Source organism: Panicum virgatum, chromosome 5N (assembly GCF_016808335.1).
Source record: "Panicum virgatum strain AP13 chromosome 5N, P.virgatum_v5, whole genome shotgun sequence".
NCBI lineage: Eukaryota > Viridiplantae > Streptophyta > Magnoliopsida > Poales > Poaceae > Panicum > Panicum virgatum.
This window is the reverse complement of record NC_053149.1, coordinates 6,004,999-6,029,950: the sequence shown is the minus strand read 5'-3', so window position 1 is coordinate 6,029,950 and position 24,952 is coordinate 6,004,999. Positions and strand designations below refer to the sequence as shown.

Genomic DNA, 24,952 nt, shown 5'->3' with positions numbered 1-24,952 from the left:
AGATTGCGGAAGAATTGGAGCCGGTGAAGTGGTTCTTGCGGCGGCCAGGCAGTGCGTGGTGGCGTGGTGGGCGGCGGCCGGCAAATGGCGGTGGGGTGGCGGCGGCAGAGAACAGGATTGGGGTGGAAGGAGCAGGAGCTACTCCGCGGGTATTTGCGGGCTTCTGCTCTTTGTCCACGGGCTTCGGTAGGTAAGCTAACATTCGGCCACCAAAACTTTGCAGCTGGGCCGCATAGGCCACCACAGCTGTTTTAGCGGGGCGGGTAAGCGGGTTCGTTTAAGAAACCGCCCCGCCTGCAATCTGAGACATGAGTGAATGCTCGAATATTAACAGAAAACACTAACTATATGGAAAACGTAGGCCACAATGATGAGTGAGCAAGATTACCCAGATGATAGTAGCATTACATCTACATTCAATATTGAGCAGCAAAACAGCTGAACAACCAACCATGTGAAATTGATGGAGTCTCATCATACAAACGGCACTGCAACGCAGCAAGCCATACAAACTACACCGGACAGGGACACAACACAATCTGTATGCAGTATTAGTAATAAACAACTCTTCATCCTATCGTCCCAACCATGCACAATGCACTTATTATCACTCAATAACTATAATAACACTATTATCTGAACCTTTGGTGTCTGAAACACAAAGAACAAGACACCAAGCTGAGGCCAGACAAGAGAGAAGGCACGGCACTCCCAGTCTGCCCCTCTATGTGGTGAGGATGGGTGGGAGGTAATCCGACTTGGTGCCAAAGACGCGGGCACGGGTGTCGGGGAAGAACTCCATCCCTGGCATCTCGGTGACGTTGCCGTCAGAGTCAATGCCAATGGGGTAGCTGAGGAGGTGGCCCGGGAGGTCCTGCTCCAGGTCATCGCTCGAGTACATATCCCAGTATTTCTCGGCAATCTTGTTCACCTTCTGCACGCACTCCACGCTCTCCGGGCGCTGGAACACATCGTCCAGCATGCCCAGGTGCTCGTACCACAGCGCCATCCGGAAGCCATGGATCTGGCCACGGGCAGGCTGCCTGGTTGCCAGGTGGTACGGCTGGTATCCACCCATGGCGATCTCAGAGTCCCTGGAGCCATCCATGGACCTCTGGTTGATGTTGGCGGAACCGATGATGATGTACTCGTCGTCAACTGGAACCAAAGATGAGAGGTTATTTAGCTTGATCAATAACTGTAAATGGTTTAAGCAGGAATTCGACTGTTCAGTAATTTGCTATATAGAATAGCTGACTATATACCTTGAATTTCTTTGAACAATCAAGAAAAAGTATGAAATCCTTGAAAAACTATATAGTTATTGGTACATTGGATATTTCATTTCTAAGATATTTCTTGGTTTTAATTGCTCTAAACTATAGTTCTACTTTAACAAGAAAAATATGCTGCTCCAAACATATGTACTCAGAAAAGTATGATTCATAACATTAACGCTCTTGGATCTTGGTACCGACATATAGTGTCATGCAGGGATAAAAGTAGAATCAACTCAGTACCTATCATCATTTTGGTGTGAACATAGATCATGAACCTCCTGGCCTCCTGAGCCCGGCTGTAATCAGTGTCAGATTCTGGTTGTTCCTCAGGTTCATATTCCCCCTCCTGCTTCACCTCTCGGTTACCTAGGCAGAAGAAAGTGAGGTAATCCTTGGGGTTTGCAACAATTCCCTTGGCCTGGAGAGCTTGTGTGATGTCAGTGTACATCATCTCCATTGTTCTCCTTTGCCAGTCAAGGATTGCCTGAACAGAACCACTCTCTGGAACACCCTCAGGCCACATTGGCACCACAACATAAACAGTAAATCGTTCCCCAGCTTCAATCTTGCTGACGATCTTCAATGAAAGCTCCTTCGGAATCAAGTGAAGAGCACCAATGTCTTCCGGCTTGATGCCCTCAGGCTTCCAGCCATATGAACTTCCAAGGAAGTACTGGTTCTCAATGTAGATGAAGTTCTTAGCCCTCCGGATGGCATGTATGTATGCATCCTGGATACTCCTGTCGATGATTTGATCCTTTCCACTCACAAGCCCAGCTCTAGCAGCTTCCTCAGGAGTCTCGGGGAAGCCAAAAGCCGCACCACCATCAATGGATCTGAAGAGCTGGACATTCCATGTTTCTCTGTCCTCTGGGAACATCACAGGAGATGGGGGAATAATAATGTCAGAAAGATCCCTGAGATGTACAAGGAGGTCCTTACCACCCTGCTTCCTCCACCTCTGCTCAAAGTTGTAAAGGACATCCCAAGCAATTGGCCCTTCCAGCCGTGAATGAATATCATGCCATGGCTCTCTCGGACCACCTTTCTTGATTGACGCAGTCCCAAAGTTAGGCTGGTGGAAGTCATCATGATGGACAGTGTCAAGTGTCCTAAATAAGGAGTGATACTGTGTATCATATCTTCCATCACAGAGGTCAATACCACCAACGAAGCTGACTATCCTCCTTTGCTGGGAGCCCTGGTTCGGCATCTCATGGTCGACGACTACTATCTTCTGATGGTGTGTGAACATAGTCGATATCTGCAGATCCTGAACAAAGCTGCCAGAGTCATCAGGGTTGCGAGGGCACAGAACACAGTGGACATCCGTGCCATGAAAGTAATTTGCAGTCTCCTCATCATGGGTGGCCATCAAGCCATCTCTCTTCAGCAAGCCAACTGAAGTCCTATCATCCCACACTAGCATGAGGACCCGGACACCTTCACTGGCCTTCCTCTTGAGCAACTCCCCAAGAGTAACATCACCTCCAGGTTTCGGCCTGTTGGTGTCCCTAACCAAGGTGATCTCGGTGTACACAGACCAGCCGGTGATGTAAATCAAGTGTTGAGCATTGCTTATGGCATCAAAGATATCCTCCCAGCATCTGTGTGGCTCATAGTTCTTGCCATCAGCAAGAGGGATCTTGGGAATAAAGTTGTCTGGGACATGAGCATCCTGGTATAGAGTAACCTTACATCCCTGTCTCTGTGAGAAAAAGGTGTAAGGAACACCAGGATACTTGGTGCTCCGGACACCTCTCGCCCAGTTGCGGTCCGTGGCAACATCAAAGTACTGAAGCTTGACATGGATCTTGCTGTCACCAACAGGCTCACGGTTGTCATCACAGATTTGAAGCCACTTATCGATCTCCTCACCATCCAGGAGGTCCTTGACAGGCAGGTAAGCCCTCCCAATGAGGGACGCCCCAATGGGGTTATCGATCTTGACGGTGAAGATGACATCGGCGGCGAGGTGGGCGCAGTAGATGTGGAACGACTCGTACCACCGAGGATTGACGGGCTCGTTGGAGATCATCCGGGTACGCCCGACCCGGGCTTTCTCTAGATCAATGGTGGCATATATCTTGGTGGTGCCTTTGCCGACACCCACGGTGTCCTCGATCCCCTCCACAAGCTATTGAAACGAGCATATGACGTGTTAGATACATCAGGCGACACAAAGAGGCATACACAGAAAATTCGAAACGAGCTCTAGCTTGAGATTTAGTGCGGTAGATTTTTTGTGAGCAAAAACTAGTTTAGTGCAGTAGTATGCCGGTCAATCTAGAAGTCACCAACAGTATAGGCCGATCCTGCACCATGAACTGTCCGTTTTGTCTCTTTCTTCCCAAATCGCATGGCCCATCACGTATTACTGTGCACTCATGGCCGGCGTCGTAGAGATCGTACCTTGCGGATGAACTTGGGGGCGCCGCCGGATGCGCGGTGCGGGTTGGAGAGCGACTCCGCCTCGAAGATGGTGGCGTGGAGCGTGCCGTGGAGCAAGATCTGAGCCATGGCTCCCTCCTCGCGGTCAGCCTACCACCAGTCCCCTGCCTGCGCAGCAACGCCACACAAAAAAAGCATAAGCAAGAGGGTACTATACTAGCAGTCTGCTAGAAGGAAGAAGGAAGCCCGCAGCGAGCCCCGCGCAGATCGGCCCTCGCAACCGCGAGACGAAGGGAAGGACGGCACCGACCAGCCCGAGCAGCGGCAGCCCCCGCCTTGCCCGGCCGAGACCAGAGCAGCGAGCAAGCAGAGCACGCACGGAGGAACCGCGCCGGCAAATGGGGGGAACGGGGCCGGATCTGGGCGGAGCTGCAGCCTTGCAGAGCTCCGCCTGCTAAGCACCACTTGCTTAGAGGATAGCGAGAGGGTTAATGGAGGGCTTACCGGTTCCGTTGCGGGCGGGCAGCGCGCGGCCGTCTCGTGATGATGGTGATGGTGATGGCGATGGCGAGAAGGGCCGCGCTGGGAGGGCGACGCGGGGTAGAAAAGGAAGAGAGGCGGGGTGAGGGAAGCCGATCCGATCCGATCAAGCCACGATTGATTAATGTTATAAAAATGGCAGGTGGGGCGCCGGATCCCGGCTGGAATGGATCGAGCGAGGAGTGGCGCGGCACGCGGCGAGGGAGCGCGGCCGTGTGGGGCAGGGCAGGCGTGTGCACGTCGCGGGGGAGACGAATCCAGCGGCCCAAACCACTCGTCCGTCGCTCCCCACGCGTGGCGTCGCCCCCGCTGCGCCACGGATACGGAGTAGAAAGGGGGAGGAGGACTGTCCGTGACGGGTACAGGATACTCCGTCGCCCAATCACCCATCGCTGCGCCTGCCTGTCGGGTACTCCGGTGGCCCACCACCCGGTTAGACCGCGGCTTGTCGCCGTCCTCCGGTCACCGGTCACCGGATGCGACGTGCCGATCATATACCCACACCAATTCATTTTTGTACGGAAATTAATATTATCCACACCACTCCAAACTACCACCACCACAAACCAATTCGACCCAAACATTTCAACTCATGATGTAATAAACTATTAGCTAAACTATAGTTACAACCCAATAAGAACACATTTCCCAAAAAACAAATTATAGTATAGATTTTACTACACCGTTTTGCACAGAGTAGCTGTCAGTTATAACGAGTCATCTCCAACAAATTTAAGTCAATTTCGATAAAATTTTATAATGTGAACGCGATGTTTTATTTATAGAGTCCGGCTCTTGATGTGGGACTCACGTATAATTCTAGCCACACTGTTTTGCAAAAAATAGCTGCTAGCCATACCGAGTCATCTCCAATAAATTTCAGTCAATTTCGATAAAATTTTATAGTGTGAACACGAGGTTTTATTTCTAGGGTTCGGCTCTTGACGTGGGACCCATGTGTAATTCTAGCCACGCTGCTTTGCACAGAGTAGCTACCAGTCATACCGAGCCATCTCCAACGAATTTTAGTCAATTTCGAATAAATTTTATAGTGTGAACGTGGGGTTTTATTTTTAGGGTCCGGCTCTTGACGTGGGACCCACGAGTAATTCAACCCACGCTACTTTGCACAGAGTAGCTCCTAGTCATACTGAGTCATCTCCAACAAATTCCAGTCAAGTTCGATAAAATTTTATAGTGTGAACACGAGGTTTTATTTCTAGGGTCAGGCTCCTGACGTGGGACCCACGTATAATTCTAGCCACACTGTTTTGCACAGAGTAGCTGCTAGTCATACTGAGTCATCTTCAACATATTTCAGTCAATTTTGATAAAATTTTATAATGTGAACGCGAGATTTTATTTCTAGAGTCCAGCTTTTACGGGACCGATATTTATATATAATCATACTGTTTTGCATAAAGAATTCATTTCAGCTCACCCCAATCTACTCCAATCCATATTTACAGAAAACCCACTCCACCCCACCCATTAAATAATATAATCCATTTAAATGTACCTAAACACAATTCATATTAAAACACAATCTATTAAACCCATTTTAAGCCAAACTGACGTGCCGACGTGCCGACGTGCGACAAGCGCGGCATGTGGAATCCAAGTCCACCTTGCGTGCCCCTAAATCCTCGGTTTTTTACTATAAATCAAGCCAACTTGCGTGCCCCCTAAATCCTCGGTTTTTTACTATAAATCAAGCCAACTTTTCTTGCAGTACTTGTAATTGTTCTAGAAAGCTTTCTTTTTTTTCTTTTTTTCTTTTTTTTTTTTGTTTCCGAACCCGTAGCAGCACGCACTCTTTCTGCCGGTCAGCCGGTCCGTCCGGGTTGAGATGCGAGAGCCTCGGAGCTCGCAGCCTCCTCCCGTTCCGCGACCCCGACGGGCGACGCCGCCCGAGCACGCCACCTGCGCCTCTTGACTTCCTCGGTCGCTGTAGCGGAACTGAATCCGGCGCCTCGGTCCCGACTTCGAGAACGCGAGAACGGTGGCCGGCGGGGCATCCTGAATTCTTGATCCTGGACGGTGGATTCCGGCACGCGGCCGTGCCGACGCCGCTGACGGAGACGGTAGCCGATCGCCTCTCGCGGGTCGCGGCTCGGGCCGAGCGTCCGCCACGTGCCGGCCTCGCCGCGCGCCCGCGCCCGCGCCCGCGAGCTGCTCGATCGGCCGTCGGCGACGCGCCTCGTGGCCTCACCCGTCACCCCGCGTGCCCGGCTGGTCGTTCCTCTCTCGCGCCACGGCTCCATTCCAATCATGCATCCACGTCAGGTCAGGCGACGTTCCCGGCCGGCCGCCCAGGCCACCTCGCCTGCGGTCACTTTCGCCACGGTTCATGCTACTACTTCATTTAGCCTGTCCACATGGGCCATGGATGAGCTAGGTTGTGGTAACGTAATCCATTACTGTGCGAGAGAGTTCAATGCTTGAATGATAGGTCCAGTGATGGAACCATAGGGGACTGACAAGGACCTTGCCCCCTCATCATTATTTAATTCAAATCATGAACAATTGCCTTGTTTATTTTTTTTATCGCCAAGAACATATACTCTGTCTCGCTGCCGCTCCGTCAAGGCTGCGTTTGATTGGAGATGGAGGTAAAATGGAGCTGTTCCAATCTTTGTTTTCTAGGATGGAATGGTTCTTGTAAGAGGTGTTTGTTTGAGGGACGGAAGATTCTATTTCTTGTTTGGTTGAAGGAATAGGATGTCAGAAGTTTTGGATCCGTCATCCTCCGTTTATGGGTCCCACTTATTAGGTTATCTTCCTCCTCTATCTTCTACTCCTTCTCACACGATTCCCATCCTGCCGCTCATCCTTGCTGTCGTGGGCAGTCCCAGTCCATCGCTCGGGCCCTCCACCTCCAGTCGTCGCGCCACCGTCGCCCTACGCTCCGGGTCCGTGGCGCTGCGATCGTCGGGAGCTCCGCCTCGGGTCCGCAGGCACTGCCATGGATCTTCGCCCGCGGTCGCGCTCCGACCGGGCCGCTGAACTCCACGCGCTCCCGCGCCGACGAGGGGGGGTAGGGGCATGGGCGGTGGCTACGCTCCAACCGTGCCATCGAGGTGTAGCCCGTGTAGGGGGACGGGCGATGGCTCCATGCGCTCCGGTCGGGTAGCCATTAGCCAAGCTCCACTTGAGCCCACGCCGTGCCGCCGAGGGGCAGGGGGATGGTGGCTCCGGCAAGCGTGGGCGTTGCAGGGAATTGCCCCACGACGAGGCGTGGGAGGGGGCGAGGCGCTGGGATGGAGCTGTCACCGTCCAAGTAATACGAGTGCATTCAGTTGATTTTTTGGAGCAAGCTCGTCCTGGCATCTGAGAGTATATTTTTTATTGGAGTCGCTCCATCCTACCACTCTCCAACCAATCGCGGGGGCAGAATGGCTCTATCCTCACCTGCTCCTGAACCAAACGCACCCTAGCTAATAGGACACGGCAATAGTGAACTCATTTTTCAGGCTTTCTGGGTTCAGGGGCGTATCTAGGGGGAGGGCTAGGGGGATTAAGCCCCCCTACCTCTCTAAGACCCATGGATACCTCCCTAATCCCCCCCTTCATTTTTTAGATGAAACAATAAAGAAGAAGGGAGGAGGAGGAAGAAGAGAAGGGGAGAAAGAAGAAGAAAGTGGACATGAGCCTCCTATATATTTTTGAGCTAGATTCGCCACTGTTTGGGTTATCTATGGTGCCAAACTGACCACACTAGAAAAAAAAAAGGTTCACTTGTCTGTAAGAATATACTGCTCCGTTCACTATGTTACACAAGCCAAAGATTTTGCAACGTGCTTGTCACTTCCGGTTACATTTTTTGCGGCTGGGTGGTTTACATACACGTCGTGCCCAAATGGCTAATACTGTGTGCTTAATACTATAGTTGAGTGCAAATCATTGATCTGATTTACTTGTTAGATTGACAAAAAATACTCTCCTACTAAGTACTAATTATCTAATTTTCCTTTTCTTTTACACAATAACAATGTTCCAAAAAATGGCGCCAAAGCACACCCAGCAAAAATTATCACCCCGTTCGGATGAGCTGCATCGGCTGGGATGGTCAGCCAGCCGCACTCCAGCCATTTGGCAGCATGATCGGCTGCCGCACTACAATTCTCAGCAGTCCAGCCATTTTTTCCAGCCGAAGCAGCAGCTTCCAGTAGACCCAGCCATCAGCCCAGCCAATTACAAGCAACCGAACAGACTATATGTTATCTGCAATTACAAGAACCACGTGCTAAAACATCGTTGTGGATTTGTTATCTGCCGGAAATGCGAGGCGACAATTGTGGTGGAAGCACACGCATGCCAAGCCCACTGGTGACAAACCTTTCCACCAGCTATAGTTCCCCATGTTCTTCACGGGTTGTGCTAGCAGGCTTTTCTTTCGCAGTTCTGTGTGACTGCGTTTGTTCCAACTCTCTGCATCTGCAAGCAGGTCTCTTTTGCCAGGCTATCATAGAGCACATGATGTCAGCACATGACCTTGTATACGTGTTCAAGTCTAAAATGGGAATCTAGCGACGAATTTCTACTGCTTTCCTACTCGGCAGAATTTTTTTTTTCAAAAAAAAACTCTACCAGATGGGGTATGACGTCCCAACCATTTTTCATTAAAAGGAAGCCTACTCGGCAGAATTTAAATTGAAAATTTAAACTCACACATGGTTCAGCGAATGAACTTGTGCTCCTGACATGATGACAATGCAGTTATTAGTTCTTGCACGACTCGACGACAGGAGCCAGGAGGGGGCCATAAAATATGCATGTCTGCAACTCTACATACTGCCTGTAAACCACATCTTTCAGTAGTGCATGATCCACTAGCTACTCCACTACGATCACGAAATGGCTATAGCAATTGGATGATAGAGAGTAGCACAAGCTCAGTGACGCTATATAACGAGCTATCAGATCACAAAGGACTGCCACAATCAGAATTGTTCCCGAGCGATAACTCGCACTGATCAGAGATTCAGAGCTGAGCTGACCATGGTAGCATCAGAACCGGTGTCTCTTCTCTTTCTGTGCACTGCTCTGCTTCTGCTAAGAGGGTCCTTTGTTCACAGCCAAGGCCTGCAGATCGGATTCTACGACTCCTACCCCTGTTTAGTTGACATGGTCAAAATTCTAAAAAAAAAAATCCAACACCTGCATGGAGACTTAAATCTAGACGAAATAAAAAACACATTGCACAGTTTGTCTGTAAATCGCGAGACGAATCTAATGAATCTAATTAGGATGTAATTAGACGCTAAATTGTTACAGTAATGCTACAGTAAACAGCCTCTAATAACAGATTAATTAGGCTCATTAGTGTGACACCCTAGGTGTCTGCACAGTAATTGTGTTTTGATTATATGCATCATGTGTTTAATTGCTTGAAAAAGGATTTTTTTTGTAATTATAAAAGGTTATTTGTGTAATTATGATTTTATACAAGGTCCTTTCTGTAGTTTATTTGAATAGGGTGTGCAATTATTGCTTTTGTGGAGGGTGTTTTTGCAAAATTCAATGCATTTATTACATGGCAGCAAATTTTGCTTTTAAGTCTAAATTTAAAGTGAAATTACCTTGAAAAAGACAAAATTCCTGGAATTCAAAATCCTTTCCATGTTTTCAAAATTAGCTCTTTATCCTTTGTTCAAATAAATTTTTGCACAACATCAAAGTTGTAGATCTTGAAAAATTGAACAACTTTCATATTGGGCACTTTTCCATTTGAACCCTGGTTTAAAAGTTATTGCTTATTTACAGTTTGGCCCCTGAAACTTTTGGAAATTGCAAAATAGTCCTCATCTTCTTCTCCAGCCTGCTTGCCTGCTCTGCTCCTCTGCGCCGCCGCTGTCCAGCGCCGCCTGCCGCCGTGGGCCGCCCCCGCGCCACCTCCTGCTCCTCGTGGCTTCCACGCGTTGCGCCTGAGTTCCCCGCCGCTCTACCCCTCGCGCTGGTGCCCTCTCCTCTCGCCACGCCGCCCAGAACCGCCCGCGCAGAGCCATCTCGCCGGCCGCCCACGGGAGCACGCCGCCGTCCCCAATTTCGCCTTCTCCTCGGCCGAGCTCATCCCCGAGCCCTTTTCCTTGCTATTCCTTCCACTCTCGGCCTAACAAATCGCTCAGCAGAGCTTTGCTTCAGCATCCCGCCGCCCCTTCCCTCCATATGCGCCGCCGCTCGTCGGCCGCCGTGGAGCGCCCACCTCGAACCTCCACTTCCCCAATTAGACCCTTGAATCGAAACCCCTTGGTCCCCTTAGTCTCCTCGGCCCCACCCCTTCCACTCCCCCTCACCGGACCACCGCCCCCGGCCACCACTCGCCGCCGGCGTGCCCTGGCCGCCGCGGACAGCCCGCTACGGGCTACCCCTACCCCAACTTCGAGCACCTTCTGGTGCGCCAGGAGCCGCTCTAGCTCCCCAGCCCTTTCTTCCCGCCAATCCGTCGCCGGAGCGCCGCCACCGCTGAGCCACCCCTCCGCCGCCGCCACTGTCACGCCGACGAGCCACCACCGGCCGTCCCTGCTCCAACCAAAGCCACCTACGGGTTCCTCTCGACGCCGTGGTGCTTCTCCACCACTTTCCCCCAAACTCTGGTGAGCCCCCTTGCCGGATTTAGGCCGGCCGAGCCGCCCCTGTCTTTCCCCTGCGGCCAAGGACCTCGGGTTGGAATTCGAAGAAGCCCAGGGGGCTGTCTGCAAACCCCAAGACTCATATGAATAGTGCCAGCAGGGACTCCTTTGTAATTTTTGCAGTGAACTTTGAAATTCCATAGAAAATCGTAGGAAATTCAGAAAAATGAAAACTTGGATGTTTTGGAATCCTTGAGAGTAGATCTTTACAGTAGAATCATAATATGGTAGGTGTTTGTTGCAAGTTTTTGCTGTATAAATGGTTTTGTGTCACTAGGTAAATAAATACTAGATGTTTAATCTTTTTCTTATATGATGATTGAAAGCTTGTATTGCTCTGAAATTTTTATGGTAGTTTACTCATGTGACACTAGTTTTTTTATAAAAATTTCGTGATCAGTTCTCTGGTGTAGCTATTTCTTTGATTTAATCCTTGTTTAATAGATTTTAATTATGATAAATAGTTTATACTGATTATAAATCATGGAAATATTTCTGAGTAACCTGTTTGGATAGTTTAGATTGTCCATGAAGTTTGAGCATCATTTCATGACTAGAACAAGAGCTAAAAATAAATCTTGCTAATCTGATGTCTGTTTTGTTTATTTTCTCAGAATTAATTATGTGTAGATAAAATCATTAAAAATTCAAAGTAGCTAAATCATCCATGTATAGGCCTCCTGTTAAATTTTTAGATTCTACTTTGTTCTAGTTTGACCTGTATAATTCAAGTTTGTTCTATGTGCTGTCTGAATGATTAATTTGTTTTGATTAAATAGTTAGATATTATGGCATGATTTTTACAGTGTAGGTTACTTTGTTCATGTTCTGTTTAGTGTAATTTTGGAAAAATTTATTACTGTTTGTACTCTGAGTAGTTGATTTATTAGCAAACTATGTTTTGTTTGTTATAGAAAACCACCCCCACTTGTTTATGAAGTTAGTAAACTTCATTTGTGCTGTTGATCATGATGCCTTGTGTAGTTAGATTTATTATTTAACTACTCTATAATCGATTGCCCATGTGTGTATTTGTTTTGTTTGCTTAGCTTCACTACATTGCGAGTGTGTTTATAATTCTGTTCTTGCATTACATATAGATACGCCTGCTTTATCGGACGGGACGTACAAGCTGATCCCGAAGTCTGACGGAGGTGATCCAGAAGTCCAGGTGAACGCCGCTGAACTAACTGAAGCCCCGAATCAAAGTTCGAAAGAGCCTAGAGCTGAAATAGTTAGCGACTACCGAGAAGGCAAGCCCCGGACATAACCTATACTTCAAATTAATATCATTTATTGTTTTATTTACTTATGCATTTACAGTTCTTAGGATTTGAATTGAAACCCTAGATGCATGATCCTAGGAACCTATGTACTGAACACTAGACCTGAGTTCGACTACTTGCTAAGCTTATAGGACCGGTAAAAGTCGAGTGATTGCCTGTCACTCGCGGGCTTTATAGGAACTGTTTGTTTACTTTCTGTTATCAATATAAGGACGACAGACGGGGTTGTGTTCGATATCATGACCTTTTGCGAGACCCCGTCTGTGTTAATGAACTTGCTAAGATCGCGGTGTGTGGTAGCGGTGGTTAAGTTTTTGAAAGTACTAGCCACATGCCGTAAATATGATACGCGGCAAGCCTAGTAGCCGATTGGACCGGGGAGTGGATATACCTCCCACTCTCTCTTAGGGATAGGTTTTATTTGCGCAACACTACGACTATGAGGGACGAGGTATAGAGTGCCCTATGGGACGAGAGAATGTGCCCTGTGGGACGAGGGGGAGCCCTATAGTCGGGGAGAGTGGCACTATCCACAAGCCGGAAAGAAAGATGAACGGTTGTTTGGGAATGACCCGACGGTGTTCCAGACGTGTGTGCTAGGTTTATCCTTGCAAGGTTGAATTTCGATTCAGAATCGTTCGCCTCTCACGATGATATGAGACTGCTTGATCCCTTTGCCACACAGAGTAATAAGAGCAACAATATTATTTATCAATCTTGTTGTTTGCTTAGTTTTCTACCATGATTGGATAGTAGTTGCTTACATAGAATGGTTAATCAACTAGAATCTTGAAAGCTAAAACTTGAAAGTAAGGACCTACTCTTTATTGCTTTTCAGCAAAAAGGAAAACCAGATCCTCACAAACCTTGCATAGTCTAGCTAAAGTGGGTTAAGTATACCCGTTGACGTTTAAGTCTTGCTGAGTATTAGAATACTCAGTCTTGCTGTTGAAACCCTTTTTCAGGTTTGAGTTTCGAAGAACAGATCGCTAGCTTGACCTATCCTTGCTCGTTGCCTCCTGGCTGGTCCGTAGAGTGGGATACGTCTGCGACCGGCAATGACTATGACGAGTGATACCATACTTGGTCTAGCCTGGTGTCCTTTCACGACGTGTTGTAGCCGTCGTGTTTTATCTTCCGCTATTTAAACTCTGAAACTGTACCCTTATGGTTTGTATAACTGTTTACAAAGTTTGATTTTGTAATAAGTACTTTGAAACATGTTGTAATCACTACTTTGCTTATGTTGTAAACTTGTGGTTGTAATATCTCTGGACTCGCCTTCGTGCGGGGTATGCTTGTTCGATCCGAGAACCAGTGGTTGTATCGGGACGTTACCCGACAGACCAAGAATTGTTCCGTTTGAAGTGTGTTTGAGCTAGTGTTGCCTTTATGGTGATGCCCTGCGCATTTGAGCCGGGATAATTCAGGTGGTTCTGCCACAATTAGATTCGTCTCGCGATTTACAGACGAGTTCTATAATTTATTTTATAATTAGTTTATATTTAGTACTTCAAATATAGAAATATGCTTTTTCAAAAACTTTACAACCTGCAACTAGCCCTGTCGTGACGCCGAGGATATCGTGAGATCGACTGTCGAGCAGTACTACGACAGGGATGCCACCATCGCCCCAGCCCTGCTCAGACTCCATTTCCACGACTGCTTCGTTCAGGTTAGCTCCATCTGACAGTTGCTCAGGCTGCTACTGCTTCTGGGTTTTGGGGATTCTTCGGTTCTTTTTCTTCCTGTCTGAAAATTGTTGCTTGTGATTACTTTTGCAGGGGTGCGATGCCTCGGTCTTGATCTCTGGAGCGTCCTCTGAAAGGAGTGCGCCGCAGAATTTTGGTCTGAGGGGGTTTGAGGTGATAGATGACGCTAAATCTCAGCTGGAAGCCGTGTGCCCTGGGGTGGTGTCCTGCGCTGATATACTGGCTCTCGCCGCACGTGATGCTGTTGATCTGGTATTTTAGTTTTGTAAAAAAAAAGTTTCTATTTTAAGGTCAAGTATCTTGAGTTCTTGACCCAAGTTTCTACATTTTAATGGGAGCCTGATGATTGAACTGTTCTTGTGCCATTTTTGGGGGTTGGGGTACTCAAATGCAAGACTGGTGGCCCAAGCTGGTCAGTGCCACTGGGGAGAAGAGACGGCAGAATTTCATTGGCTTCTGGTGCTAGTGCCTTGCCTTCTCCTGCCGATCCTGTATCTGTTCAGAGACAGAAGTTTGCCGACCAGGGCCTGTCAGACCATGATCTCGTCACATTAGTTGGTAATAACAAACCTGCTTCAGTTCATGCCTACTAGACTCGAGACACATGTTGCAGTCCAGCAATGATCGACGATGCTTGTAGAACTGACGCCCATCACCAACGATCATCACCTCGTGTTGTGTAACCTATTCTGGATCAGGTGCCCACACCATCGGGCAGACGGACTGCCAGTTCTTCAGCTACCGTCTGTTCAACTTCACGGCGACGGGCAACGCGGACCCAGTTCAGAACTGGGTGCGGGCCGGCCTGGTTGCCTGCAACCGCCGTCCTGCAAACAAAGCTTTTCAAACACCTACCACAGCCCGCATTTTGCAAATAGGCCTCAAATGTGCAACCTGTCAGGCCTAGTGGGTAGCCCGACTCCTTCCTTCTTCCGGTTTTCCCAGCATCGGCCATCGGGGCGATGACGCAGACGCTCGGCATCGCGCCCTTGCGCGCCGCCCCCTCCCTCCTGCACTCCGCGCCGCCCCTCCCTCCCTCCGGCGATGCCGAGCTCCACAAAATCCGCGGCGCCGCCCTCCCTCCCTACCTCCCTGCACTGCACGCCGGCCATTTGCCTCCCTCCCTCCCCTGCAGTCCGCGCGGCTACCCCTACCCTAGCCTCTGTGCCCACGCCGTCCCGTCCGCACCAAGCCGAAGCACGGCTGCCTCAGATTCATGGCGCCACCATGCTCTCCGGACCCGCACAATTCTTGTTGCGCCAGGCCACCGAGTCTTCTCCCTCCCGGCCTCCCTCTGCCTGCACGATTCAAGAACAGGTAAGAACATTAGTGGTAACTTGGAAGATGGGATTTCCAACTCTGAGTCGCTTTAAGTTGTCTGCCTTGCACAAGTGCTCCTGAGAGCCAGTAAGAATAATAGCCTAGAGGTCAACTTGGTAGGCCGATAGATACAACAACAACATAGCCTTTTTTCCCAAGCAAGTTGGGGTAGGCCGATAGATAGGGTGGCATTTTTTTCCTGATACATAGGGTGACTCGATAGGCAATGCAAGGTTCTTGAAACTGAAGGGCAGTCTTTTTTCTTTCAATTTCATTGTTCCACGTTCTATGGTTTATTCTGTGGCATATAGGGATCTTATTTGATAATTATGATTACTCAAGTAGGTTTTTTCCTATTCTGTTTGGGATTAAATCTGGCATATCTTTTTGACAATGGATGCATATTCAGTTCATCACTTGTCATGATTGGCTGATAATCGCAAATGTGCCCCTCTCTAACTTGGCCGTAGTCAGTGGCTTATGTCTTCCACCTTTATGTTGATGTTCTGATGTTCAGGGCATGTAATTTCATCTGTTGAGTATATTATGCATTTAATTTGGTGAAAAAGTCTTTGTTGCATTGCAAAGGAGACCTGTTTCATGTTAGATGTGCCGCCCATGTTCTCAACCTTATAGTACAAGATGGGCTGCAAGTGATTGAACTTGTCATTGATAATATTAGAGAGAGTGTGAAGTACATCAAGAGTTCTCAATCTAGAAAGGAAAAATTTGAGGAGATAATTGCAGAGATGGGCATATATTGTGGGAGTCGGCCTTCACTAGATGTTCCGATGCGTTGGAACTCAACTTGTGATATGTTAGAGTCAGGTTTCCCATTTCAAGAGGCTTTTCATGAGTTAGCAGAGAAAGATAAAGACTACCTATATTGTCCAACACCTGAAGAGTGGCAAAGAGCTTGTGCAGTTTATAAGTTTTTGAAGGTATTCGAGTCAGCAACTAGAGTTGTTTCTGGTACAAGGTATCCTACCTCTAATATATACTTTCATGAAATTTGGAGTGTGAAAGTAGCATTGGAATCAGAAGAATCAAGTGGAAACAAAACTGTTGCATCGATGGTTCATCGAATGAAGAACAAATTTGCTAAATATTGGATGATATCATACTTATCTAATTGCATACCAGTAATACTTGATCCACGGTTCAAGTTTTTGTTGATTTTCGCTTAAAGCAAGCTTTTGGAGACACAGCCAGTGTTCATATTGCTAAAGTAGATAGAGCTATAAGAAGTTTGTTCAATGGTTACTCATCTGAAATGGGAGAGTCCTTGCAGTCTTCTACTCAAGGAAATTGCACTGCATCTTCATTAAAAGGTCACTGGGCTGATTGGAGTACACATGTGAGTGCTGAAAGCAATCAAGTCACCGGGGAACTCGTCAGATATCTTCATGATGATCTATTTCCATGTGACGATGACAGCTTCGATATCTTGCACTGGTGGAAGATGCACACAACGAAGTACCCTATTGTAGCACGTATGGCCCGGGATGTATTGGCTGCTCCTGCATCAATGGTACCTTCTGAATCTGCGTTCAGTACAGGAGGCCGAATCATCTCTGACCACAGAACTAGGCTGTCAGACAACACTGTGGAAGGTTTGATTTGCTTTCAGGACTGGCTTAGAGAGTCAGGTTATAATTTACTACCTTTTTGAATTGGTTTATTCATTTGAGATTAAAAACATACTAACTTTTAAATTCTGCACTTTCATCTTACTTGGACATCATAAAGATTAACAGCTCCAGCAGCAACATTGAAGAGCTTGGAGTTGCATGATAACTTGAAAGACAAGGTCAGTCTCTGCTAGTGAAACTTTTGTAAACTGTTGGTGAAACTTTTATAAAAACTTTTTATTGAATCTGTCATCTGTGATCACTATAAATGCTGGTAAAGCTAAGCTGCCTTGTTTTCTTTTCACTAAGATCTGTCTTCCACAAACTTGAGTTATATTTGATATCTGACCCTTTGCCATGTGTTTGTTTCATCACAGGATGGCACTGCAAACTACTTGAAAGGACCTATACTGATCTTGTGTTATCTGATCGTTGCTGCCAGTTTCTTTGTTCATGTTGATCCGCAATCGAGTGAGTAGCATTTTCATAGTTGGTCATGTTTCTTGCTACTTTCTCTATTCCAGTTAGTTTAGTTAATTTACATGTAAGAAACTAATGAATTGTGCATGCCTTCCCTATTCTAGTTATATATATAATTAGATAGATCAATGTGCATGGCTAATCTGAAGTTCTCTGAAAGTACTCTCTTAATTGTTTTCCACGCTAGCTATAGGCGCCGGCGGACTACTTGGCTTTATGCATGGCTTACCCACTGGCTTAACTTGCTTGAGCGAGCTAGCAAGAGGTACTGTAGGCCATTGCACATGGAGTCCATTATATTTCCTGAATCCTGAACCCGTAGTCTTTAACAGGTGCATGCTTTTTTGCTATGTACTGTGTCAATTTGTTTTGGCATCTGCAAGTATGCAATAGACATATTCAAGTTCTTTTCCTATTTCAGTTACAGCTCAAGAGGAGGAAGTATATCAAGACTGTTTTCTTCTGAAGATTTTGGTGATCCTTGCACTACGTGGACACTTGACTACTAGAGGAGGAAGTGTTCTACCCGGAACAGTAGAACGTGCTTCTTTTTTCTTTCTTTTTTTTGGAGATAGAAGAGCAGAACGTGCTGAAACTACATTGAAAACTCTGGAGCCAAGCTGTACTTCATTATCCCATTCATTGTCTTTGTTGTGATAATCAGGAAACCTTCTCTATTGGTTATCTCCTTAACGTTGATGCAAAGTGTTGTGCGTCTTGTAAAGATTGTTGCACAATATTGAATGTTGACTCTGAGCTTGTGGATGATTTCTCCTAATTGAGTGTCAAGCCTTATCTAGCTTGCGGCGGTTGCGGCGGCCTGGGCGGTTGAGTGACAAGCCTTATCTAACTTGCGGCGGTTGCGGCGGCCTGCAGGTGTACTTGCATGCTCCGGCAAGGCCTAGCAGGTCAACGCAGGATGAAATTTTTTAGCACACGGGCTCCTGCAGAGCAAGCCGCATGTGCGCGCGGCAGTTGCGGCGGCCTGCAGGCCCTCTGCATAGCGGCCCGCTTACATCCTGTGGCGTTCCTGCCGCAGCTCCGGGCGCTGTGCCCGCCCGGCGGCGACCCGGGCCGGCGGGTGGCGCTGGACAAGGACAGCCCCGGGGCGTTCGACGTGAGCTTCATCAAGAGCGTCCGGGACGGCAACGCCGTGCTGGAGTCGGACCAGCGGCTGTGGAGCGACGCCGCGACGCAGGGCGCCGTGCAGAAGTACGCCGGCAACGTGCGCGGCCTGCTCGGGCTCCGGTTCGCGTACGAGTTCCCCAGGGCCATGGTGCGGATGAGCAGCGTCGCGGTGAAGACCGGCGGGCAGGGCGAGGCCAGGAGGAGGTGCTCCAGGATCAACTGATGCGGCGCAGGCGGCAGAGTTCTACCGGCCGTGTCCGTGTGCGCGCGAACTGGAACTGCTTCGTGTGTTGGCACGTCGTGCTCGGCTGGGGATATGAAACAAATGGTGCCAGCATGCAATGGTTCTTTGCTAGTTTTGGATGGGCCCTGCCCCTGTGGTGTATGCGTGTGTGGCTTGTTGCCTGTCACTTTCTTGTTCTGTATCTGAAGGTAACATGCATAATTCGGCCAACATCTTGTGCCTAATCGCTAGCATTCGAGCGAACTGATTTGTGAACGTTTGTGGATGTGCAGCTCGTACTGTAGCTTGGCACGGAAGATTCCTCGTAGCCTTTGTAACATGGATTGGATTATTCATCCGAATGCGCAAAACATATGTATTTATAAACATTTTAGTGGAGAAGCTAACAAGACAGGGCATTTGGTCTAGTGGTATGATTCTCGCTTAGGGTGCGAGAGGTCCCGAGTTCAATTCTCGGAATGCCCCAGTTTTCCAACTTTTCATTTCTTTTTGTTGCCCCCAGTCCATAACCTATCTGTCCCCAGTTTTTTTCTTTATTTCTTTTTGTCCCCACCGCCCCCCCTCCCTCCCCTTATAATCTGTACTATCCCCCAATTCTTTTTCCCGACCATTATTTATTTCGTGTTGCTTTCTCATTAATCCATGACCTCCATGCCCAATTTCCTAAGTAAAACCATGCCCGGTTTTTCCCATGTCCATTTCTTCCACGGGAGTCTCGTGGTCTCGTACTCTCGTGGACACGGGGAACCCCATCGTCATGCAATGGTCCTGGCGTACTGGCACTGATGCATGATGGCTTGAAACTTGTGGATCATGGAGAGCCACTTCTGCATTGACAATTTGACATTGCCTGGCACAATAATGCGGTTGGTTGGCATTGACACAGACGGGTGGGCCAGCAATAAGTTTTCAATTTTGGTAGCTCAGATCATTTGTTTTTTTTCATATAATAAGAAAAGAAAAACATCAACAGATCAGGGCGACATGAACATCAACCTTGAGCTGCCGCCTAGTACTTAAACTGCCGCCTAGTAAAAGGAACACCCACGAGCTGCGAGCAAGACTAACCAACCACCACCGCCTCCCTCTCCACTTGTCCAGCTCCGGCCTCGCCAATCCCACTCCTCAAGACCTCAACAGTAGTCAACAGCCAATCAGCCACCGCCTCGATCCAGCAGCCATGGCCTCCCGCGCAGGACCACCGCTCCGCCGCCGGCCGTCGCAGCGCCCCGCCCTGCTCGCGCTGGGCGTCCTCTCCTGCCTGCAGCTGCAGCTCGTGGCGTCGCAGCTGTCGTCGACCAGGCCTCTCCCGCGCGCCACCGCCACGGCGACGACAGTACCGCTGCGAGCGGGCGGAGATCAGGCGGAGGCCGGCGGCGGCGTCGCGCGGCGCGCGTGCACGTACACGGTGGAGATCAAGACGAGCTGCTCGTCCCCGCGCGCGTCCCCGGACGCGGTGAGCCTCGCGTTCGGCGACGCGTACCGGAACGAGGTGTACGCGGCGCGGGTGTCGCCGGCGTACGGGTTCGAGCGGTGCGCCAAGGACACGTTCCGGGTCTCCGGGCCCTGCGGCTACGGCGTCTGCTACCTCTACCTCCACCGCTCCGGCCGCGTCGGGTGGACGCCGGAGTGGGTCAGGGTGTACGAGCCCGCCTCCGGCACGCCCTCCACCTTCTACTTCGGCGACCCGCTCCCCAACGGCGTCTGGTACGGCCTCGACCGCTGCCTGCGCCGCCCGGCGGCCGGCGGCGGCGCCTCTCCCGACGCCGCGGCCCGGGCGTCACAGTGAGCGCCGGATGGGGCTTGGTTGCGCACGGTGGAAGCAGAAGGAGGACCACTCGTCGTCAGTCGTCACGACGCGGCTGGCTGTGAGCCTGTGACGCGATGATCGTGGAGGCGAGAAATCACTTCACTTTTACAAGGTAGTGGGGATGCACGGCAAGTATTTCAACACAAATTATTTAAAAATATTTGTACATCAAACGACTACTAAAAATAAGCTTATTTATTAATAATTTATTTCTTTGATGTAAGTCTATATATAAATAACAAATATCATTACTTGTGGGTGCAGCTATCGGTCCGACAATATAGAAAAATTAAATACACTAGAATCATGCCCGTGCGTTGCTACGGGCAGAAAAAATTATAATACAACACAAAAATAAATATCATAAAATATTAAATATTACGAAACCACATTGTATATAAAGTATAATGGTATATCACAAATAGTTCATCCAATTTGTATCACAAAAGGAGATAATTATTATTAACCCAAAAAAGGTAGCGAGGGATCCATGGCTAACGCAATCTATTTTATATCTTTCCCTGTGATGCGCCTAAGATAGTGTTTGACGTCAGCAGGAAGTAGATTCCGGTATGCATTTGCCTCGTGTGCCAGAATATCAACTAAGAAGTTCCATCGCATTGCTCTCCGATCCTGTCCAAAAGTCATTTATATACTTATACTGAAATATTAAATATTAGCTCATGTAACATATTCAATTATTAAATTAAGCCAAAAATAAATACAACATATGGCTTTTAATCATAGGTATATACTAACCGTACAAATGGGCGGGCCCGGATTATTATTAAATGTCCCATGTACTGTAGAATGAGATAATCACTTGAATGCCTGCATGAAAGGAGAGATTATTCTTATTTATATCATACTATAAAATTATTACTTTAGAATAAGATACTAAAAATTATTTGTGGAAATGTTTCATAATTACATACCCATCAACGTCATTGGTTTCTAACAACCATTTTTTTCTAAAAAAGTGATAATATTTGCTTATGATTTTGTTGCTTTTGCCTGTTGCAATGCACGGGCATGTACCTAGTGATGGATCAAAGATGTAATATCTGGTAGGTGTTTTTGGAGAACTGTGTCCCATGCAAGTTCCAGAATCAAAATATTTCACCAGTCTGCTTACATGTATGAAGTCATGAAAGAAAAATGAGAAGGGATAAGGCATGTTAGCTACAAAAATAATAACCGGAAGAAAATTATTTCCAGCGTTCCCAAGTATTCAAGGTCTAGTGTCAAAACTGTTTGGGTGTGGTTTTTCTAAAGCAGAGTCCTTTTGCACTGGCCATGTCAGGCAGCTAATTCCACTGGATGTGGATGGACAATTTGAAGAGCTGTTAACTGGTGTGTTAGATAAAAGAGAATGGCTATATAATGTTGTATTGTGTTACTTAGCAGAAGAAGATGATATGAGTGCCCTGAATCTACTCAAACAAATTCTGAAGGCTGGAGAGGATTCTGATCATCTCAAAGAACTTGCCCTAGCTTCAAGTGGCTGGAGTTGCAGAACTGTTGCTTGGTGTCACGCTTTGTAATCAAGTTAGAAGTGTCTGAAACAGATAGAACTGTTGGCAGTGTGAGGCACTGGAAGTGCTAGGGAAGGCTGGCAAGAAGATGCACAGGAAAGATTCTAAAGTATTGTACAATCTCAGCCTTGAAAATGCCGAGCTGAAGAATAACCTGCTTCTTTTTATGCAATGAAGCTGGTGAAATTTGGATCAGAGCTGAGGAGTTGCACTGGCTTCTTTTAGCTCAAATACTGAGTGCTCAGAAGCACCGATGCTAAAACAATTGTTGGTGCTACTCTAGATCAGGCTGGCAAATGGATTCAAGGGATCTCTTGCGAACCAAAGCCAGAATTCAGGCTGCACATGGACAATTCGGAGATGCAGTTGAGACATGCAGCAACTATTTACTGATCTTACACTGCAAAAAATTCAGAACTTCAGAATTACTGTCAGCAATGCTACACAATATCCAAGCTACGGTTTCTATCTCATCAGTATGCTTTACTGAACATCTGTCTCCATGCGACCACTGAAAAACGCAAAGACTGTCTCAAACAATTCTGAATGGCTAATTTGGTTCAGTCACAGGCAATTCTGAACGTGGTAATGGGAACATGTTGTTCAGAAACAGGCAATCAGCTTAAACTATGATCTGGCAAGACATGGCAAAGAACTAAAAACTAAGAAAAGTAGCTCTGAGATGGTTCAAATATTTGCTCAAGAATTCCTCCGAAAAGCAAAGAAAATGCAGGGGTGCAAGGATTCAAAAACCTAGAGACTCTGCTGCTCAATTGTTTTCTCTTTCACTCATCAAGGTGGCCCTGCTGCAATTCGAATTTTTAAGCTGACACTCAACAATCCCTTTTCAGCCTGAAACAAAGCCAAAATTTGTAGGATTTTGAGTCCAACTTAAGCCAAAAATACTTATATGCATAGTTCTCAACAATTAGTATTTAAGAACTCAAGGGTGATACCATATTGCAGAATAAGTGCACAATAACCCGATGAACATAACCATGGTTAGGCTATCGAAGTAACTCCACAAATCTGCAGTGATAAAAGAGTGAAAATATTAGAAGCATTGAGATCAAACTTTTCATACAACAGAATTGGTTTGAAAAATAATTAATAAAGTTTGGAACCTTTACACTATGACGTTAATACCTCTTTGTATACAATATTTTTCGCAAAAATACCAGTTTTCAATGGACTACTTTTTTGTCCTCCTTATTTCCTGACATGTGCCACTGGACTAAATGTTCTTATTACTGTAAGAAACATGCTCTGTTTCATCCAAAGCTTGGTTGCACTCGGAAGAAGCAAAGAGTTAATAGCAGGTCGCAAATAACAAATTGGATCATCTGCAACTCTAATTTGCTACTGGGAGCTGTACAACTCAACCAGAAATAGGAAAAGTCACCCCGCAGGGAACTGAATAAATTGGTTGCGCTACCATGATTAAAAAACGTCAATCTAGTAGGAACTGATAAAGTAGTCAGTATTAGAGTAGTTCATATCAGCATTCAGCGATCAGCGACGGAAGGCGATGTAGCCCCCGTCAAGCCTCCGGATGAATTTGTGATTCAAACATTTTGAAAAGCAAGTGACAATACCTGAAAGCCTGAAACCAGTCGCAATGACGACAGCAACAAGCGACGCCAGCTGCGACGCCAGGACACCGACGCGGGGAAGGAGCAGCGGACGATGCGTGGGTCATGCGGACCGGGGCGGCGTGGGTGATGCGGATCGGGATGGGAAGGGCGGATTCGGATGTGGCCTCGGGATGCCTGCTGCCGTCGTCCGAACTCAGGAGCGGGATCTGCGGCGAGAGGCGGAGCACGGGGTGGGCCGCGACGCCAGCGGAGACCGACCAAAAGGGAATTCCGGCGCAAAATCACGGCAAACTGCGGGGGATCAGGGCGCCCGAGGCCGACGGAGGTCGAGGTCGGGGGCTCACCATGGCGACGGGGATGACGACGTCGCCCAGGCGTAGCAGATGAGGATAAGGAAAGGTGAGCGACAGGATGAAGGAAAGGCGAGCGACCCTGCGAGGATCACGGCAGGAGACGCGCGCTGTACGCGTTCTTGAATTCGAAATCGACCCAGGTCGCACGATCAGACGCCGCGCGGAGCTCAGCGGCTGGACTGACGTTGATCGGACGTTGGAGACGGCTTGCAGGCTGAACGAAAGAAACATCGTGCGGATCGCACGCCAGAGACGGACGACGGACGCGTGCGTCCCTCTTACGAAATTTTTAGTAGTAGAGATTTCTCGGTATATTTGTTTCTTATGGAGTGGACAACAGCTCTTATATTTTTTTTTTGGAATGTTCAATGCGCTACCATTAAACTTACGTTTCAAGACTTCAATTAGGAACCATCTTCTAAGAACCCCTAGATCCTATTGAGCAACAAAAATGTTATTGGTACAAGAAAAGTTGAGTGATAATGGAGAATATCTAATGGATTGTATTACTGATCATAGCATCTCAGATAAATACAGGGTAGGTTGATCGGCATCCTGGTGCAATGGTGGCGAGCAGCACGCTACGGGCGTCGATCGTGACTTGTGAGGATCAACACAGGGTAACCAAAGTAAAACAGTAGAATGCATGCGGAAAAAAAAATCAAATGTTGAATGGATAACAGAATCTTACCTCTACAAATTTCTATGCAACATTGCATCCAGCGATGAAATGACCAGCGCAGCTTAATTCACACCTCTAGTGCCAGATTCTAGCGGGACAGGGGCGCTGGTGACCTCCAGGGACAACGAGCGCTGGTGACAACGACAAAAATATCTTATTTTGTCCTTCTCCATCTTAACCTCTTTCGGGGTAATCTGATCATCAACTTGTGCTGTGCCGATGCCAAATAGCATGACACAAGTAACATTTGTTCTATCTACAAAAACAAACAAGCAATTATAAAGCATTTAGTACATACAACTTATTTTCACGATAAAAAAAAAGATGGTACAA

General features: G+C 47.7%; 3 protein-coding genes, 1 long non-coding RNA gene and 1 other non-coding gene across 7 annotated transcripts; 4 read left to right on the top strand and 1 right to left on the bottom strand.

The window, feature by feature from the left end:
• Positions 1–384: 384 nt before the first annotated feature.
• Positions 385–4,420, bottom strand: LOC120673941 (phospholipase D alpha 1). 3 transcript variants are annotated; one of them, XM_039954987.1, is made up of 4 exons: positions 4,176–4,420; positions 3,693–3,839; positions 1,521–3,417; positions 385–1,158 (listed from the first exon to the last, which is right to left on the bottom strand). In XM_039954987.1, the coding sequence occupies exons 2-4, from the start codon at positions 3,798–3,800 to the stop codon at positions 725–727; spliced, it is 2,439 nt and encodes an 812-aa protein (XP_039810921.1). In that variant the 5' UTR covers positions 3,801–3,839; positions 4,176–4,420; the 3' UTR covers positions 385–724. The 3 variants fall into 3 exon arrangements, with proteins under 3 accessions (XP_039810921.1, XP_039810922.1, XP_039810923.1); XM_039954988.1 differs by having other exon boundaries at positions 3,982–4,185; XM_039954989.1 differs by lacking the exon at positions 4,176–4,420 and adding an exon at positions 3,986–4,159 and having other exon boundaries at positions 394–1,158.
• Positions 4,421–12,568: 8,148 nt separating this feature from the next.
• LOC120674465 (peroxidase 25-like) lies at positions 12,569–18,856 on the top strand. The gene is made up of 9 exons (XM_039955644.1): positions 12,569–12,580; positions 13,691–13,804; positions 13,914–14,093; positions 14,237–14,399; positions 14,540–14,737; positions 15,798–16,140; positions 16,911–16,971; positions 17,170–17,263; positions 18,223–18,856. Exons 1-9 carry the CDS (start codon positions 12,569–12,571, stop codon positions 18,621–18,623), a joined length of 1,566 nt encoding a protein of 521 aa, XP_039811578.1. The 3' UTR covers positions 18,624–18,856.
• Positions 16,817–18,023, top strand: LOC120676796. Its single transcript, XR_005675993.1, has 4 exons — positions 16,817–16,971; positions 17,170–17,263; positions 17,460–17,604; positions 17,694–18,023. It is a non-coding gene; the product is annotated as an uncharacterized LOC120676796 (long non-coding RNA).
• A 181-nt stretch (positions 18,857–19,037) lies between the features above and the next one.
• TRNAP-AGG lies at positions 19,038–19,109 on the top strand. The gene has a single exon. It is a non-coding gene; the product is annotated as a tRNA-Pro (tRNA).
• Positions 19,110–19,673: 564 nt separating this feature from the next.
• On the top strand, positions 19,674–21,648 carry LOC120672496 (embryo-specific protein ATS3A-like). The gene has a single exon (XM_039952919.1). The coding sequence runs from the start codon at positions 19,825–19,827 to the stop codon at positions 20,431–20,433; it is 609 nt and encodes a 202-aa protein (XP_039808853.1). The 5' UTR covers positions 19,674–19,824; the 3' UTR covers positions 20,434–21,648.
• The last annotated feature ends 3,304 nt before the right edge of the window (positions 21,649–24,952 follow it).

Excerpts from the sequence above, each read along its gene's own strand:
- LOC120673941 (XM_039954987.1), bottom strand. The coding sequence starts at position 3,800 with ATGGCTCAGATCTTGCTCCACGGCACGCTCCACGCCACCATCTTCGAG. Across the intron at positions 3,418-3,692 it reads CCCCCAAGTTCATCCGCAAG|CTTGTGGAGGGGATCGAGGA; the intron begins GTACGATCTCTA and ends TCGTTTCAATAG. Across the intron at positions 1,159-1,520 it reads TCACACCAAAATGATGATAG|TTGACGACGAGTACATCATC; the intron begins GTACTGAGTTGA and ends CTTTGGTTCCAG.
- LOC120674465 (XM_039955644.1), top strand. Across the intron at positions 14,738-15,797 it reads AGGCCTCAAATGTGCAACCT|TACAAGATGGGCTGCAAGTG; the intron begins GTCAGGCCTAGT and ends TCAACCTTATAG. Across the intron at positions 16,141-16,910 it reads AGAGTTGTTTCTGGTACAAG|ATTAACAGCTCCAGCAGCAA; the intron begins GTATCCTACCTC and ends GACATCATAAAG.
- LOC120672496 (XM_039952919.1), top strand. The coding sequence starts at position 19,825 with ATGGCCTCCCGCGCAGGACCACCGCTCCGCCGCCGGCCGTCGCAGCGC.